We start from the raw sequence: 15466 nt of genomic DNA on the forward strand, positions 1-15466 counted from the left end.
TCCCTCCTGTGTGTCTCCCTCCCCCTGCCCCTCCTCCTCCTCCTCCTCCTTCTCCTTTTCCTTTGTCTTCTTCTTTCTTTTATAAAATGGAGATGAAATAAAAGTACCCATCTTATAGGATTGTTGTAAGAATTAAATAAATTAATACCCATAAAATGCTTAGATGCTGTTATCAGTGGTAACTGGGATTGGTTTTCAGCTTTTTCTGTAATGTTTGAATCTTTAAAAATCATTACGTGTAATTAGAAATAAACATTTTTTTTTTAAATTTAAAGATCATGCCAATACTTCTACTGTCTGATTTACCAATTTAAGCTTCTTTTCTAGTATCAACAGTGGAGAGTTAGCAATTTCTAGATAATACAGTGTTGAATGGGATACATTGTAGGTTTTTAGATTTTTCCTGTTTTTTGTTTTTGAGAGGTTGTAGTAGAAGGGCGTGGGCTTTGGGATCAAATCTAAGTTTGAATCCTAGGTCACCCATTTGTTAAGACTTTAAGCAGGTTCCTTAAACCTCACTGAGCTTCAAAAAAGCCTATTACCTACCTCATTGGTTGTATAAGGGCTGCACGTGCTAGTTTTCCTCATTTCCCCATCTCCTTTGGTCAAAGGAAATTGGTCTAGTGTGGTCTAAGATCAAAGATGGTCGTGTATGGGTGATAAAATATTTCCCCAGATCAGGACACACCAGTAAAGACAGAGGATGTAAATGATTAATTTTGGAGGTCTATTAACTTTTTAAGCCATTAGCCTATCTCTTTGTACTTCACAATATCAAACACTATATCATATTAGTGATTTATAAATGATATTGAACTTGAAGCTTCTTAGGTTTACATTACAGGTTGTTAGTTAACAGCATTACTTTTCTTATCTCAGAGGACAGTCTTATTTTCATTTATTTGTGCCAACCTGCATCTGAATCTCAGAGGCTTCAAAAACCAAAATGTGTACCAAAAGGACTCCTCCCAAAAGGGAGGAAAAAGTCAGGTTTAAAGTTGAATAGATGTATATACTCTGCTTTTCTTCTACACTGCTAGTGCTCTTGTGTATATCTATTAATGTCGCATATAGTAACTCATGTGAATAGTTTTCCAGTGAGACTTGTTTATTCTAGTATAGGGACTCTGTATTGAATAATAATAATAATAATAATAATAATAATAATAATTAGTCTAACTAATGTTGTAGGTGGAAATTCTAGGCCCCTCAAGCAAAAATTACTAAATGGGACCCCTTATCATTTAATTGCAAAACAGCTAATACTTTGATGGTATTTATGCTTTGGAAGGGAGTAAAAAGAAATAGTTTTGGACTTTCCCCATATAAATTAGAGCCTCCTGAGTAGTAAATAAGTGAATGCTTCCCACAAGTTTAAAGGCTCTAGCTGAAATGGGTATATGATTATGTGTATTATTATATGTGTAGGGTTTTAAATAGCCCAGGAATTTTTGGAGATAATCTATAAACATCCTTGGTTGGATTAACAGAACTTTACATTGAAAGTGAGTAGGGGGCTAGAGTAGGTTGGCCTCTTGGTGTTCATTAGTGTTGAAACCCTATTGTCTTGTGAGTTTTGTGATGTCTGGGAGGGGAACATCGTAACAACTGCAATTATAACAATAATAAAAATACCTAATATTTACTGTACACTTACTATGTGCCAAGCACTATGCTAAGATTATTACATACATTATTTTATTTAATCCTCACTACAACCTTAGGTGCTAGGTACTATTCCCCAATTTTACAGAAAAGGGCAGAGAGATCAGGTAACTTGCTTCAAGTCACACAGTTAATAATTGCCAGAGCTAGAAATCAAATCCAGGTCAGCCTGATTTCAGAGTCCAGGTTTTTAACCCTTGCAGGAAATTGCTATGTCATTTTAATCTGTAGAATCAGTATGTAGCAATAATAAAATAATCATTAATATGTTCCCTTTTGTATATATGAAATGTTTTCTAAAGAAGTTGTTTCTCATTAGACATATCATCCTTAGTATCATCCCCATTTTAAAGCAGGAATGCCTGTGGGATAAAGAAAGAGATTAAGCGATTAGCAGGAGGTGATTCAACAGAACCAAGAAGTTTCTGATCCGCAGTTGCCTTTAGTCGAGGGGTTCATGTAAAGATCATACAGTCTTTACTCATATTTCACTTAGATTTTTTCAGTGAACCGTGTTGAAGTTATAAGTGCTTATCTCAGACAGCGATACTATCTGAGCAAGGCATGGACGTTTATGGATTTCAGAACAATAGAGCCTTATTGGTTACGTGTTAGAAAATGTACTTAATCCTGGTCTTATGGAAGTTGAAGCAAAGCAGAAGAGAAAAAGCCAATCTGCAATGTTTTCCCTTTTCCAAGAGGGCAGCTAAGGTGCCCAGATATCTTTGCCCTCCAGGGGTGCAGGTGTGCAGTTTTTATTCTTTAATCATTCACATAAATTAAAGCCTATTCCTTTGCATTGAAAAAATAATATAAAACGACACACTCCATGTTTTATTGCCAGGCAAGAGCTTTGAACTTATGTCTCATTGAAGTTTGATAAACTGCAAGGATTTTCCAGGGTTGGGTAGTGCACTTAACCACAGAGGGAACATTGGACTGATAAGAGCTGCAGGTGGGGGAAACTGCCAAGGGAGCCGCAATTACAGAGGGCTCTTCGTTTGCACTGGCTCATGTGAAATTCTCCGTGGGAGGAACCTTTCCCTGCCTCTGCTGGCTTTTCTTCGCTCCTTCCTTTCTCCCACAGATGAAAAGAGCACCAGGGCTTTCTGTTTCTATTCTGTGAACTAGGGACAGGTGGGATGAATACTTTGTGGTGGGGTGGTTCTTTGTAAGACACTTTGAAATTTGGGAGCAAGTTCTAACTTCATACAAATGCTGATTGGCATGCACACCTATGCAGGTGGGGACCAGACCCCCACACACACACCACGCATGCACATATGAATTCACATGGAAATGGGCCACATCTCTCAGATGATTTTACTATCAACATATACCCCTGCCTTTGTGCCGTGTGCAAAATAAAGATCTTACTTACTTCCCAAACTGATTAAAAAGTGTCAGTGATGAGGCACTACAGTGTTAAGAGCATGGGTCTAACACAAACTTTGGTTTGAATCTTTATGTCTCCTTTACTAGCTGTGTGACCTTGAGAAAGTTACTTCAATTCTATAAATCTCAGTTCTCCCATTTGTAAAATGGAAGTAATCAAAATACCTATCATAGGATTGTTGTGAAGACTAAATGAAATAATGCATGTAAAACAATTAGTACAGTATTTGGTATGTTATTGTTCAGTAAGTTATACAGGTGCTCAAAATTGGTAGTTATTATCATTATTATGTGTAACAAACTATAAACATCTGATTGGTAGATGAATATTAAACAGTTATAGTTCTTTATAGTTCTTTATTTGTCTTTCTCCCCCCCCCCATTATTTTTGGTTGTTGTTGCAGTCTGTTTTCCAGAAAATTCCTCCTTTCTTTCTAGGAGGACAAAAGTACTTTGATTCTAATTGCTCTGAAAACATTTCTCCTTTAAAGTGCTTTCACATTGACTTTTAGCCCTTGGAGATAGGGAGGAGAAGCAGCAGAATTTGCTTCTAAGTATGGTAGAGCTTTTTTATTTCTACTATTTAAAAAAAAAGAAAAGAAAAAAATATCCTGTACTAGCCTTAGGTAGATCTGAGTCATAAAAGCCCATATACCCCAAGGAAGGAATGTTTTTGTAAGATCAGGATAAGTGGGTGAAAGAAGGGAAGGAGATTACAGAGGTGAACATATAGCCAATTTTAACATTAGTTTGGCCATTTCTCATTCTAATGTAGTATACACTTAATTATAAAACAATCAGTACAAGAAATTGGCATGTACTATCTCACAACTACACTGAGTTTGGCCATTTCTTAGAGAAGTAGTTTTCCAGTTAGAACTGTTGATGAAGCACTGATTTTGTCTTGACATCTTTTGGGGGTGGGGGGCTGGAGAATGTTTGCAGTGATTGATGGTTGTTAGCTTTGAATAGTTGGTTGTTATCAATAGAATAAGTAACAGAATGTAAACATATCATTCATGTGGACTTTAGGCGGGTGCAAACGTGGTGGAACCCTAGGTCACCATTGTCAAATGAAGACTCTCTTGAGTTCAGCTTGGGTAGATAAACTTATTTACTTTATAAGCTTTACTGGACCACCAGGACTTCAGGAATAGTTTTTTGAAACACTCATTAATTTTAGGTAATCCCTCCCTATTTTCTTGAGGGATAAAACTATGAAAGAGGCATGTGTCCATCTTGGCAGCAACTCGTGGAATTGCTTTTTGTCAGGATATTCATCACTTTTGGATTTTTTTTATTCTCACTACTCCAAAAGAAAGTTGTGGGGTTTTTTTGTTGTTGTTCTCTTAAAAAATGTTTGGATGGTAAATGGAAACATGAAATTGGAAGTTTCTGTGTGAAGTGTGCCAAGATACCATTGTCATACCTAAAGAAAAAATTCAGGGAGAAGGAACAAACTGGCCATATCAGAATCTCTGGCCTGTGTTGTTTCCTGAAGTAAACCCTGCAGCGGTTCTCAACCTGTGGGTCACAACCCCTTTGGGGGTCGAACAACCTTTTCACAGGGGTCACCTAAGACCATCGGAAAACAAAAAGATATTTACATTACGATTCATAACAGTAGCAAAATTACAGTTATAGAGTAGCAACGAAAATAATTTTATGGTTGGGGGTCACCACAACATGAGGAACTGTATTAAGGGGTACGCGGCATTAGGAAGGTTGAGAACCGCTGCTCAATAGCCTTTTGAGACAGGCTTTTAAGAAAATTGATCATCAAGCAAGCAGGCTCTGTGGTGTTTTACATTCATTACCTTATTTAATTCTTATAAGCCTATGAGGTAGGTACTAATAGTTAATATTATGAACCCTAATCGTATGCTTATCCACATTTTATAGTGAGGAAATAGGCTTGGATAGTAATTTGCTCAAGGCCACCCAGTTAGGAATTGGTAGGGCTGAAAATGGAACTCAGGTGTCTCTGAACTCCAAAACCCAAGTTCTTAATCAGTGATTCTTAAACTTGAGGGTACAGAAGGAGTACCAAGGGTACTTGTTAAAATTACTGGGCTCCAGTTAGAAATTTAAGGTCACAAAGTCTGGGAGGGTACCAGATTGTAAATCTGCATTTAACAAGGTATCTCGGGTGATTCAGATCAACAAGTTGATTGACTATATTATTAGAAAGAGTTAAATTATGTTTTTATCCACACTTGATTTAAAAAAACAAAAACTAGGTGTATATCAAATAACTATCCAAGGTTAAGCTGCCAAAGACAGAGCTATGATTCAAATGCAGTTCTAATTCTACTTCTCACACCCTTTCTTTTAAACCCATGATTAATTCACACATTTACCTGTCACAACAAATACAGAAAACATAAGTTCTGATAAGCCACACAGATTTAATGGTCTTATTATTTTCCAGGGTTAATAGTTTATAATACCAGTTCTGAAATTTTCATGGTCCTTACACTTTTCAGTGACTTTCTTTTAATTAAAGAATTGGGTTTTCTTTGCACTCAGATAATTTACGCTTTAGGCATGGAATCACTCTTCCCTGGGATAAATTTCTGAGATTTGCAAAAGTGGGAGAGGATGGAAGGCAATGGGGAGAAAAGAACTTCCAAGCATATCTGCTAAATGGTTCTAAAGCTCCTCTTCAACTCACCCTCTTCCCTGAAATGAAGAGTGAAGGGCTGGTATTAATACTTTAACAGCCAATCAGATGGCAGTAGATCATGTTCTGCATCATTTCCCATTCTACCCTTTGAGAACATAGCTCTGTTCAGGCTAGCCAGTTCAGTTGGCTTGTTCCAGTCCACTTACTAGGGTAGCGCCAACACCTGGATTGACTTTCATGGTCTCCTGCTGGGATTGGGAGGACTTTTTTTTCTTTTTTTTTTTTAAAGATTTTATTGGGGAATTGGGGGAGGGAACAGCGTTGGGGAATCGGGGAAAGGGAACAGACAAGTTGCTGTCCTTTTGTTCTTTAGTCTAGTTGTGGAGGATGTTGCTTCACTGGCTCATGTTGGTATTATCATTGTGCTCTTCCCGGGTGAGGCAGTTGCTCACTGGCCATTGGATGGCCACTCACAGTGGCTCACGGCACCTCACGTTGGCTGCCAGCCACTCACGGTGGCTCACGGCAGCCCACTGCAGCCCCACTGCAGCCTACGCCATCGTCGGCCACTCACGGCAGCCCAGCTCCAGGTGGAGCTGTTGTTCACAATCTTAGCTGTAGAGGGCGCAGCATCACTGGCCCTCATGTGGGATCTGAACCTGGGCTCTGCTGCTCAGAGCTGGCGTCCCAAGCCAACTCTTACCCAGCATGCCACTCGGCTGGCCCAGGACTTTTATTTCTTTGTCTCTCACTTTCTTTCTCACTCTCTTTTTTTTTTTTTTGCAGCTCAGCGACATGTCCTCACGTACATGGAGGATGCAGTGTGCCAGCTGCTAGAGAATAAGGAAGATATTAGCCAACATGGCATTGCCAGGTTCTTCACTGAATAGTAAGTACGTGAATGCTTTGCCAGTAGAGCGAGCCCAGAGGAGGCACTTGGAGGCAGGCAAGGAACATGAAGAATTGGGCAGGACAATGCTGATTATGTATGGCAGTGAGGGCTTAGTTTTGGTGGATTGGTCCAGGGCTGCCCAAACATGTTTTGGAACATGCCTTTGGAGCAGCTGGTTTTGTCCGGTGATAAGGTCATAACTACAGATACTCAACAATTGCTTGTTTGATCTACTAGATCTGTTTCTTTCTTTTTTTTTTTTTTAAAGATTTTTATTGGGGAATTGGGGGTATGGGAACAGTGCTGGGGAACTGGGGGAAGGGGAACAGACAAGTTGCTGACCCTTCGTTCTTCAGTCTAGTTGTGCAGGACGTTGCCTCACTGGCCCAAGTTGGCACCATCATTGCACTCTTCCCAGATGAGGCAGACCAGTCGCTGGCTTCTGGACGGCCACTCACTGCGGCTGCGGGCCGCTCTCGCTGGCTGCTGGCTACACACGGTAGCCCATGACAACCCACTGCAGCAGGGGCTGCAGCGTATGCTGTTGCTGGTGACTCACGGCAGCCCAGCTCCAGGTTGAGCTGTTGTTCTAAGATGCTGAACAACATCTTAGCTGTAGAGGGCAGTGTCACTGGCCCTCATATGTGGGATCCGAACCGGGGCCCTCTGGCGTCCCAAGCCAGTTCTCAACCATTGCGCCACTCGGCCGTCCCTAGATCTGTTTCTTTAGGTCCCTCTTATAATTTTTAACTTTGTATGTTATTCAGAATATTCACGCTGATTTCCTTTAGTCGGTGTACCTTTAGCCTGTGGTTTTCATGGCTGGCTTTTTTCATTGAAATGTTTAGGATGATGTCCTTCTCTCTGCAGTTTTCTTTCTACAGCATGCTGTGTCAATCACTTAATGATTTCAGAGTATTTCTAGAAGCAGCACATCTTTCATAAATTATGTCTTTCAGGGGTTGTACTTCTTTGTAAAGTGTGCTTAGACTATGTAAAAATCAAAATAATTGCTACTTTTTTAACATTATAGAACTGTTTTTAGGCTGAATCAGATAATCACTTCATAACACCTTGCTCCTAACGAAAAGATTTGCAAAGGCATACAAAGCATTATTTTTATTACCGATATGCCATTGCATATTTATATGATCATTTGGATTATCTTTTCTTTTGTTGTAGTTTATTGGGAGCATTCTAAGAAAGGAAGAGTAGCCTCTTATAGGCTTCTGTTCAAGGTAGAATCATGAACTTAAATTAAGTCCATCCTCGAAAACAGATTTTGTCCTCTTTTCTCCAGAGGTTCCTTGGAGATCAGACTGCTATTCTAATGGCCTAAACTTGGGTTGCTGTTATGGGAATTATTGAGTCTCCTAGCTCTTTTGCTGAGCTATAGGTTTTGCAAATAAAACCTAGATTTCTTATGGATAGGAATTTCAAGTTTCTGGGCAAAATAGGTTTCCCAGGAGCAGAGCTGGTCCCTTCTTCCAGTCTTCTAAAAGAGGATGAAGTAGAGAAAGCAGTCTTACTCGTTTTCATGGTGTGGGCTGAAGCAAATGAGGTGGGCAGGGAATAAAGACTGAGGTGAATAGCCTTGCTTTTACAGAACTGACAAGCCTAGGGGTTACGTTTCTGGGCCATTTAATCTGCACAGCACTCTTGAGGCTCCTTGCCAAGTGAAATAGGATTCTTCTGGGGCACTGCTTCTTCCTGGCTCTTTTCATTTTACCCCCTACCCACCCCACTCACTCCCCACCCATCTCCTTTATATAACTTTTCCCTATTACACTGGTTCCTTGAGGGTAGGCGTCATTTCTTCTTCATCTTTTATTCCCAGTGCCTGGCACAAAGCTTAGCATATAATAGATGTTAAGCAAATGTTTGTTGAATCTACAGCTGTATCTGTGTTTTAAGTTATTGTGTATTGTACTCTTATTCTTGATCTTGTGAATAATAAAGAATATCTCTTTTTTTTTCCTCTTTTTTGTTGATCTTTTTTGATAAAGCTCTATATTCTGCCATTTAAGGGGCTGTCTACCATGCACTCAAACCCGAACCCCACTAGTCTCTGTAACTGATACTGAACTTGAAAGATTCCATGGTAAGACTTATAGAATGCTATTGACTGTAGCTTTTATCTACCAATACACTGTTGGAAAAAACTTCAGATTTTCCACAGCCCTGATAGAAGTCTGGTTGCCAAGTGATCTGTTTCTTGTCCTCAGGAAACTAAAAATTACATAATATACGTGAGCGGCACGTACCTGACACTTCCATAACTCTAAGATACCATACTGGCCTGAGGCAAGTTATTCTGAGAAGTGAACTAGCATCAAAGCTCCAAAATCCTTAAAAAAAAAAAAAAAGACTTGAAAGATGTGGATATATAATGAAATGAAAAGTAATGTTTCGTAGACAAGACCTGAATGTTAGAAGCTACCGATTTTACTTTGCGAATTTTATTTATCTAGTGAAAAGCCTTCTTTCTCAGACCTCCTCATTGTATTGATTCATAGAAACAATGAAGTAAGAAGAGCACTACTCTAAGAAAAAGAGACCCTTATTCTTATAAGTCCTCACTCTATAGTCTTGGGCAAATTTCTGAAATTTTCTGGGCTTTAGTTACCTCATTTATGAAATGAGTATAATAAATAAAGTCTTACATGATAATAATGATGATGATAATAATACATTATATCTTACAATAAACATTTTTTTCTTAAACTCATACTATGTCTCAGCCACTTAATTCTTTGAAAGTAAGTACTATTGTGTTGTCGGAAAAGTCATGACGTATTTTTTCTATATTTTTTGTTGCAGAAATGCGTCATGACTTTTCCGACAACCCAATATTATTATTTCTGTTTTATAGATGAGGAAACTGAGGTTCAGGAAGGTTAAAATAGCTTCTTTAAGTTCACAGGATAATAAGTGACAGAGTTAGGAATCAAGTCTCGTTCTGCAGTATTATAAAAGCTGTATTGTCTGCTGCCTCCAACGCACTGTGCTGCCTAATGTTGCTGGAGGCCTAACCAGATAATATTTTGAGGTCTCTTCTAGCTATACTTTCTACATTCTTTGAATTTTCCCTTATGAACTATACTCTACAAAGTTTTAGCACATAGCTTTGTCTGGTGACCTCAGTTCATTGCCATTTAAATGTTTAGTATTGGCCCTTTGGAGGGGAGGGGGTGCAATTGGCATTGATTCTAAACAATAGGAAGCATTTTTTTAATATGTTAACTGTGCACTTCCATCTCTCAGTTTCAAATTCACACCTTGAGATTTTCATACATTTAATAATGGGTGATTTACCTTTAAACAATAATAAAAGCACTCTTCAAAATTGTTTTCGGAAGACTTTTCTGCCAATTGTCCCCTCTGGGTCTGCTTGCCTTGTCACCTATGCTGTCATTCCTTGGTTGTTGGTGTTTTCCTACAAATCCATGATTGTTTCAGCAAATGTGGATAAGCTTTAAAACATGAGTAGCTAAGCTGTACTGTGTATGTATGTCTGTAAAACTGAGAGCCCTTTAGATCATATTCCTCTGGACACTCTTGAAAGAAGGATTCTAAATCCCAGAGGATTTTCTTTTATGTTGTATGCAACCTCTACCTTTGAATGTTGTCTTTCAACTGGTGGAAGGTAAAAGGAATTAATATGTAGAGGTGCCACTCTAAGAATAGACCAAGTGTCAGCACTGGGTCAGGACCTCTGAAGAAGTACATCCAAGAAAATGAGGCTGGAGTAGCTGTAACTTAGAAACCACAGCAGAGTGTGACCAGGTTTTGTGGTAAAGATAAAATGAGAAATGTGGTTTTTTTAAGACATTGGAAAATAATGACAAGAGAAAAACAGGCTGAAATCTGAGAATTCTATCAGAATTGGGAACCATTCTTTGCAGGCTAAATTGATAGTTACAACACTGTGGCATCGGGGAGCCTGACCTCCACATACTAATATAGAAAAGAATCATACTCTGTGGTCTTGGCTGGTGGGCCCCAGAGGGCTCTTTCTTATGATCAAGTGTCTTGTTTTTGTTTTTTTTAAATGATGATTTTAGCTTCTTGGGAAAAATTTTCATGATGATTGTTTTGGTCACAAGTACACAAATGACCTTTATTGATGGAAGCTTATTTTAAGGATATGTGAAAATATAAGACAACATTCATTTGGTAATTATTTTTGAGCCCCTACTATATGCCCATGTATACTAGGCAACGGAGATATAGACAAATAAGGAAATTATTCTCATGGACCTAAAGGTTTGGTGACGGAGATAGTAAGCAAGTAAACTGATGATGATGACAATGGCTAATAGTTAATAAATACTTGCTGTGTGCTAGGCACTGTTATAAGCATATAATATGTATTATCTCATTTAAGTTCACAGTACTGTGAGGTGGGGTATTAGTATTATCTTCATTTTGCACATTTGGAAATTCAGGCCCACAACAGCAACATTCCGAAGGTTCCATAGCTGATAACTACAACAAGATAAATGACAAGGAAATAACTAGGATAATGGGACATATAGGGTGGCCAGGAAGGCCTCTTGGAGGAGGGGCCTTTGAGGGCTTATCCCATGGAATGACTGTCTTATCCCATCAGAGAGCCACCAGGTTATCTCAGCTCAAGTGACTCACCTTCTCTTTGTCCACCTTTATTACCTAGGCTTTCTGTGTCCAAAAAAGGGAATACCCTTAATAGGTGGTGGTCACAGAAAGCCACCTTACAGATAATTGGCCTCCCCCTTGTACTGCTCATATATAATAAGTGAAAGTAATAAAACGATGTCATAAAATTATTTGTGTTATTTAGTATACTTGTGTAGTATAAATATGGATATGGAAATCTTTGTCAGTTTTAGAAAAGTTCATTCAGATATATATTAATCATCAGAATTCAGTTAGGAAGTTGTATGCTTCTTTTATATACTCTTGTTGTAAAAAGTACCAGCATCAAACTTCTTGTTTTGATTAGAAGAAATCCATGAAATGTGAAGTTCATTAATCCACTCTTGGAGAAAAAAGGAGATTCCAATAGTGTTATTCTTAAATTACTTAAAATGTAACTCTAGTGAAAACAATCCATGATTATAAAATATGTATTACTCTTTTTTTGAACAGGTACTCTACGCCCTATGAAAAGATAACCCACTTCTCTCCTAAGCAATCTAGAACAATCAGGGCATAAACTTTCAGTTCTAAAGTTGGCAGATTTTGGGGGGGATTATCTACCATCTAGTGTTTAAGTAATGTTGTTTTTTGGGTTCTTCTAGTGCCCATGGTAACAGAGTAACGGAGATTTGGGGCAACAAGAAACGATCAGAACAAACCCGGACTTCATTGATTTCTAGGCTCATAGCTTTGAATGAGGGATGGATTTGAGACTTTTCTGGCCATTTCTGCTCCATGTTTTCCCTACTTGTTGTTGTCAAATTGAGCCAAAATGTGGTCGGCTGAATCAATGGTGACTAATCCTATCATAGGCTTCTTCAAAGGGGGTAATGCTTCTCCCTGCCCCTCCACCCCATCTTTTTTTCCATAGTTCAGTTCTTAGCTGGAGTTGTCACATTGTAACAGAAAATTATCCATTTCTCATTGTCAGCATCTGGATTCTCACAGACTCAGATAATTGCCAGGAATAGATTGTGCCTTGAGCTACAGCAACCCTATCCTCACTGTTATTGGCCCAGGCACTTCTATTAAGCCATCATTCGTGAAATCTATAGAGCATTCTTGTTCTTTTCTCTGGTACCAGAGGTATCCTGGCAGAAGGCCTCCAGGGAGAAATAGTGGTGAGTTTAGAGTCACCAAAATCTGTTTTGAAATTTTAAAAATCTGGGTTCATTGAGGATATAAGAAGCTGCTTGTTTGCTTAGAATCCGTCTCCCTTCTTCAGTCCCTTCATGTTTTGATTACAGGAAACCATCCAGCAGCACTTGACCTGGTAACTGAGGAAGCCATTTCACAGCCTGCTGGTCCCTTGACTCATTTAGAAGTCAGAGTCAAAGGTTATGGAAGTAATAATTGGGCCCAGATTCTCCCTGTCAGAAAAGACCTTACTCCCCCACCCCCTCCCTTCTACAAGTTAAGAGAAACTTCACTGTTGTGAAACCGTTCAATAAGGAAATGTAGGGACCCCAGCCTTGGCCAAAGTATTCTCAGGACCCAGTGATATTATTTCTGTTTTCATGGGAGCTGCTTTTATAGCTAGCTAGTATAAAATTTAGGTACAATTCTCCATACTAAAATATTTTCCCTTAGAGAAATTACTTGATTTATGTTCATCTATAAATAATATAAAGAATCTTGACTTGGTCCAATCCAAGTCCTCATAGTCCTCATACCACCACTCTCACAAGCCTCCGAGCACTCCTCTGGCAATCGCACACAAATCGGATCTCACATGTCTGTAGTGCTATTAGTCATGTACAAAGCTCATCAGAAGTTAAGAAACTTCACTTCATCAACAATAGAACAATTTAAATTCATCTGCGCTTTTAATTTCTTCCATGATTTGCTCCGAACTCTAGATCTGTGGTGCTGGCGGCACAGACCTGGCACAAGAGCAGGAAAGAATGACACAATCTGGCACCTCTCACCAGAAGGTTTTAATGAAGTGGATGGGGGCGGAGGGGATGGAGGGGAAGGAGGGGAGGGACAGTTTGGATTTTGGCAGCCATACAAAGGCTCTTCTCCCTAAGAAAAGTGAAATGAAAGTCAAATGAAGCTTCTCTCTGTGATGATGATTTGCTAAGATGTTTGTCTGTCTCTTAGCTTCCAGCCCCATGGCAGGTGCATCTTTACAGTCAGTGACTTCCCCACGAAACAAATTGTTTCTCAGTATCCTTCAAGAGGGGTCATGTTCAACTAATTTCCTGTCTGCGGCCATAACTGTGATTCCTTTCTTCAATGATCAGATGCAGTTCTGACCAGCACAGTGGAAAGTATCTTACCAGAAAATGTCATGAGCATGTACATTTATTCGAGTTCAGGGGCTGCGGCAGTAAGTAATACTGTTTCTGGAGCGGCCATAGAAGCAGTTTTGAATTCATCCCTTTGTCATTAATTAGCATTAACAACAAATAATCCTTGTTAATGTCCTCATGTTCTATTTTCCAAGTTAAGATTGTTGCTAGGGATGATAATACCTCTCTCATAGGGTTGTGCCAATCAAGTGGAATGACGTGGGGAAGACGGCTGGCTAGATACAGTTCATTGTCATTACGCTTCATTCCCCTTGAGTTCCAGTTTTCTGGGGTTTTTGCTTCTGTCCTACCTCATGGACCTCTTAGAAAGTGATAGTCGTCCTCTTCTTTATCTTTAAATGGTATCAGAGTTGAAGATCTTAAGGATTGTTTAGCCTCTCTTGTTTTCTATAACACCTTTTGCTTACCTTGCATTTTTTTGTACTTTTTTTTTTTTTTGAGATTAAAAGCGTTTGATGATTTTCATGCATGACTATTAGCCATTTAGCCTTAGCCATTCTACTCATCATTTAGTTCTTTGGGAGAATAGCCTAAGAAAGCTTTTCTTTTTCCCACCTATAAGCCATTTTCTCAATTCGTGTTATACCCTCTTTCCTCTGGCTGCCAGCATTAAAAATTCAAGGTGTAATGGGAGACCTGAGTCAGTCAAGTCCAGCTAACTTGTATTGTTCAGCTCTTAGCTGCAGTGGTACAGCGATGTGCACCGGGTAATGAAAAGCAGACACTGCTGAGGTCATCGCTCCACACACTGGCAGCCTGCTCCAGGAAGCTGTTTATCTGTGCTTGCCGAGCCAAGAGCCCGCCTCCAAACAGCTGGAATGTACTGACGAACCACAGAGCTCAAACAGAGAATGTTACCCAGGCGGTTCCGGGCAAAGAGAATCTATTGACACCCCACAAGCTACAGTTTACATGTGTGGGGATAATTGCCCATCTGCACACTCTCATACTTCACCTTCTGTGCAACATATATGCTCTCTCGAGGGGGGTTCACCAGCAGAACTGTACTGCTATGTCCAAATTATAGAAAATTTTATGTAAAACCCACCTTTTTAAGGTAGTGCTTCTCCGAATCAAATTTTATGTTTGGAATCCTAAACCAGACAGGCCTGATCTCTAAAGCATCCCCAAACCCTGTTCCTGTCATGGTTTTTTTCAACTGAATATGTTTCTTCATCCTTTTACCACAATATCAGGTATCATTGCAGAGCTTCAGATGTGACCTGTATCAGTAGAAATAGGAGATAGGGTCACTTGCCTATAATGGGATGTAACCTGGTTTAGGAGATAATGCTTATTACTTAATAGACAATTAGAGAACAATTTAAAACCTTATATAATGACATTAACTTGTGTTCTGAGAGTAAGGAGAAAAATGGGTACTAGAGTAGTTAAATAAGGCATCATACCATAGTTTGAATTGACCTGTGTGCTAGTTAATTTTATGTGTCAACTTGACCAGGCAAATGTGTGCAGAGATAGCTGGTAAACCATTTCTGGGTGTGTCTGTGAGGGTGTTTTCAGAAGAGATTGTCATTCGAATTGGTAGATTGAGTAAAGAAGACTGCCCTCACCAATGCAGATGGGCATCATCTAACCCCTAGAGGGCCTGACGGGAACAAAAAGGTCGAGGAAGAGTGAATTTGCTCTTTTTGCTTGAGCTGGGACATCCATTTTCTCTTGCCCTGGGACATCGGTACTCCTGGTTCTTGGGCTTTGGAACTCGGACTAGAATTTATGCCATTTACCACCCCACCCCCATTCTTGGGCCTTTGGACTAGGATGGGGACTTATACCACTGGCTCCCCTGGCTCTTAGGACTTTCAGACTTGGATCAAATTACACCATCAACTTTGTTGGTTCTCCAGATTGCAGATGGCTATTGTGGAACTT

The 15466-nt window shown here is 39.4% G+C and overlaps 1 protein-coding gene across 2 annotated transcripts in view; it reads left to right on the forward strand.

Annotated features, from left to right (window-relative positions):
* The window catches only part of CSTPP1 (centriolar satellite-associated tubulin polyglutamylase complex regulator 1), a 180833-nt gene that overhangs the window by 29450 nt on the left and 135917 nt on the right, over positions 1–15466 (forward strand). For both annotated transcript variants that reach the window (XM_019656428.1, XM_019656427.1), the window contains exon 2: positions 6473–6575. In XM_019656428.1, coding sequence (XP_019511973.1) covers positions 6473–6575 — 103 coding nt within the window. The remainder of the gene's footprint in view (positions 1–6472; positions 6576–15466) is intronic.

Source organism: Hipposideros armiger, unplaced genomic scaffold (assembly GCF_001890085.2).
Source record: "Hipposideros armiger isolate ML-2016 unplaced genomic scaffold, ASM189008v1 scaffold_258, whole genome shotgun sequence".
NCBI lineage: Eukaryota > Metazoa > Chordata > Mammalia > Chiroptera > Hipposideridae > Hipposideros > Hipposideros armiger.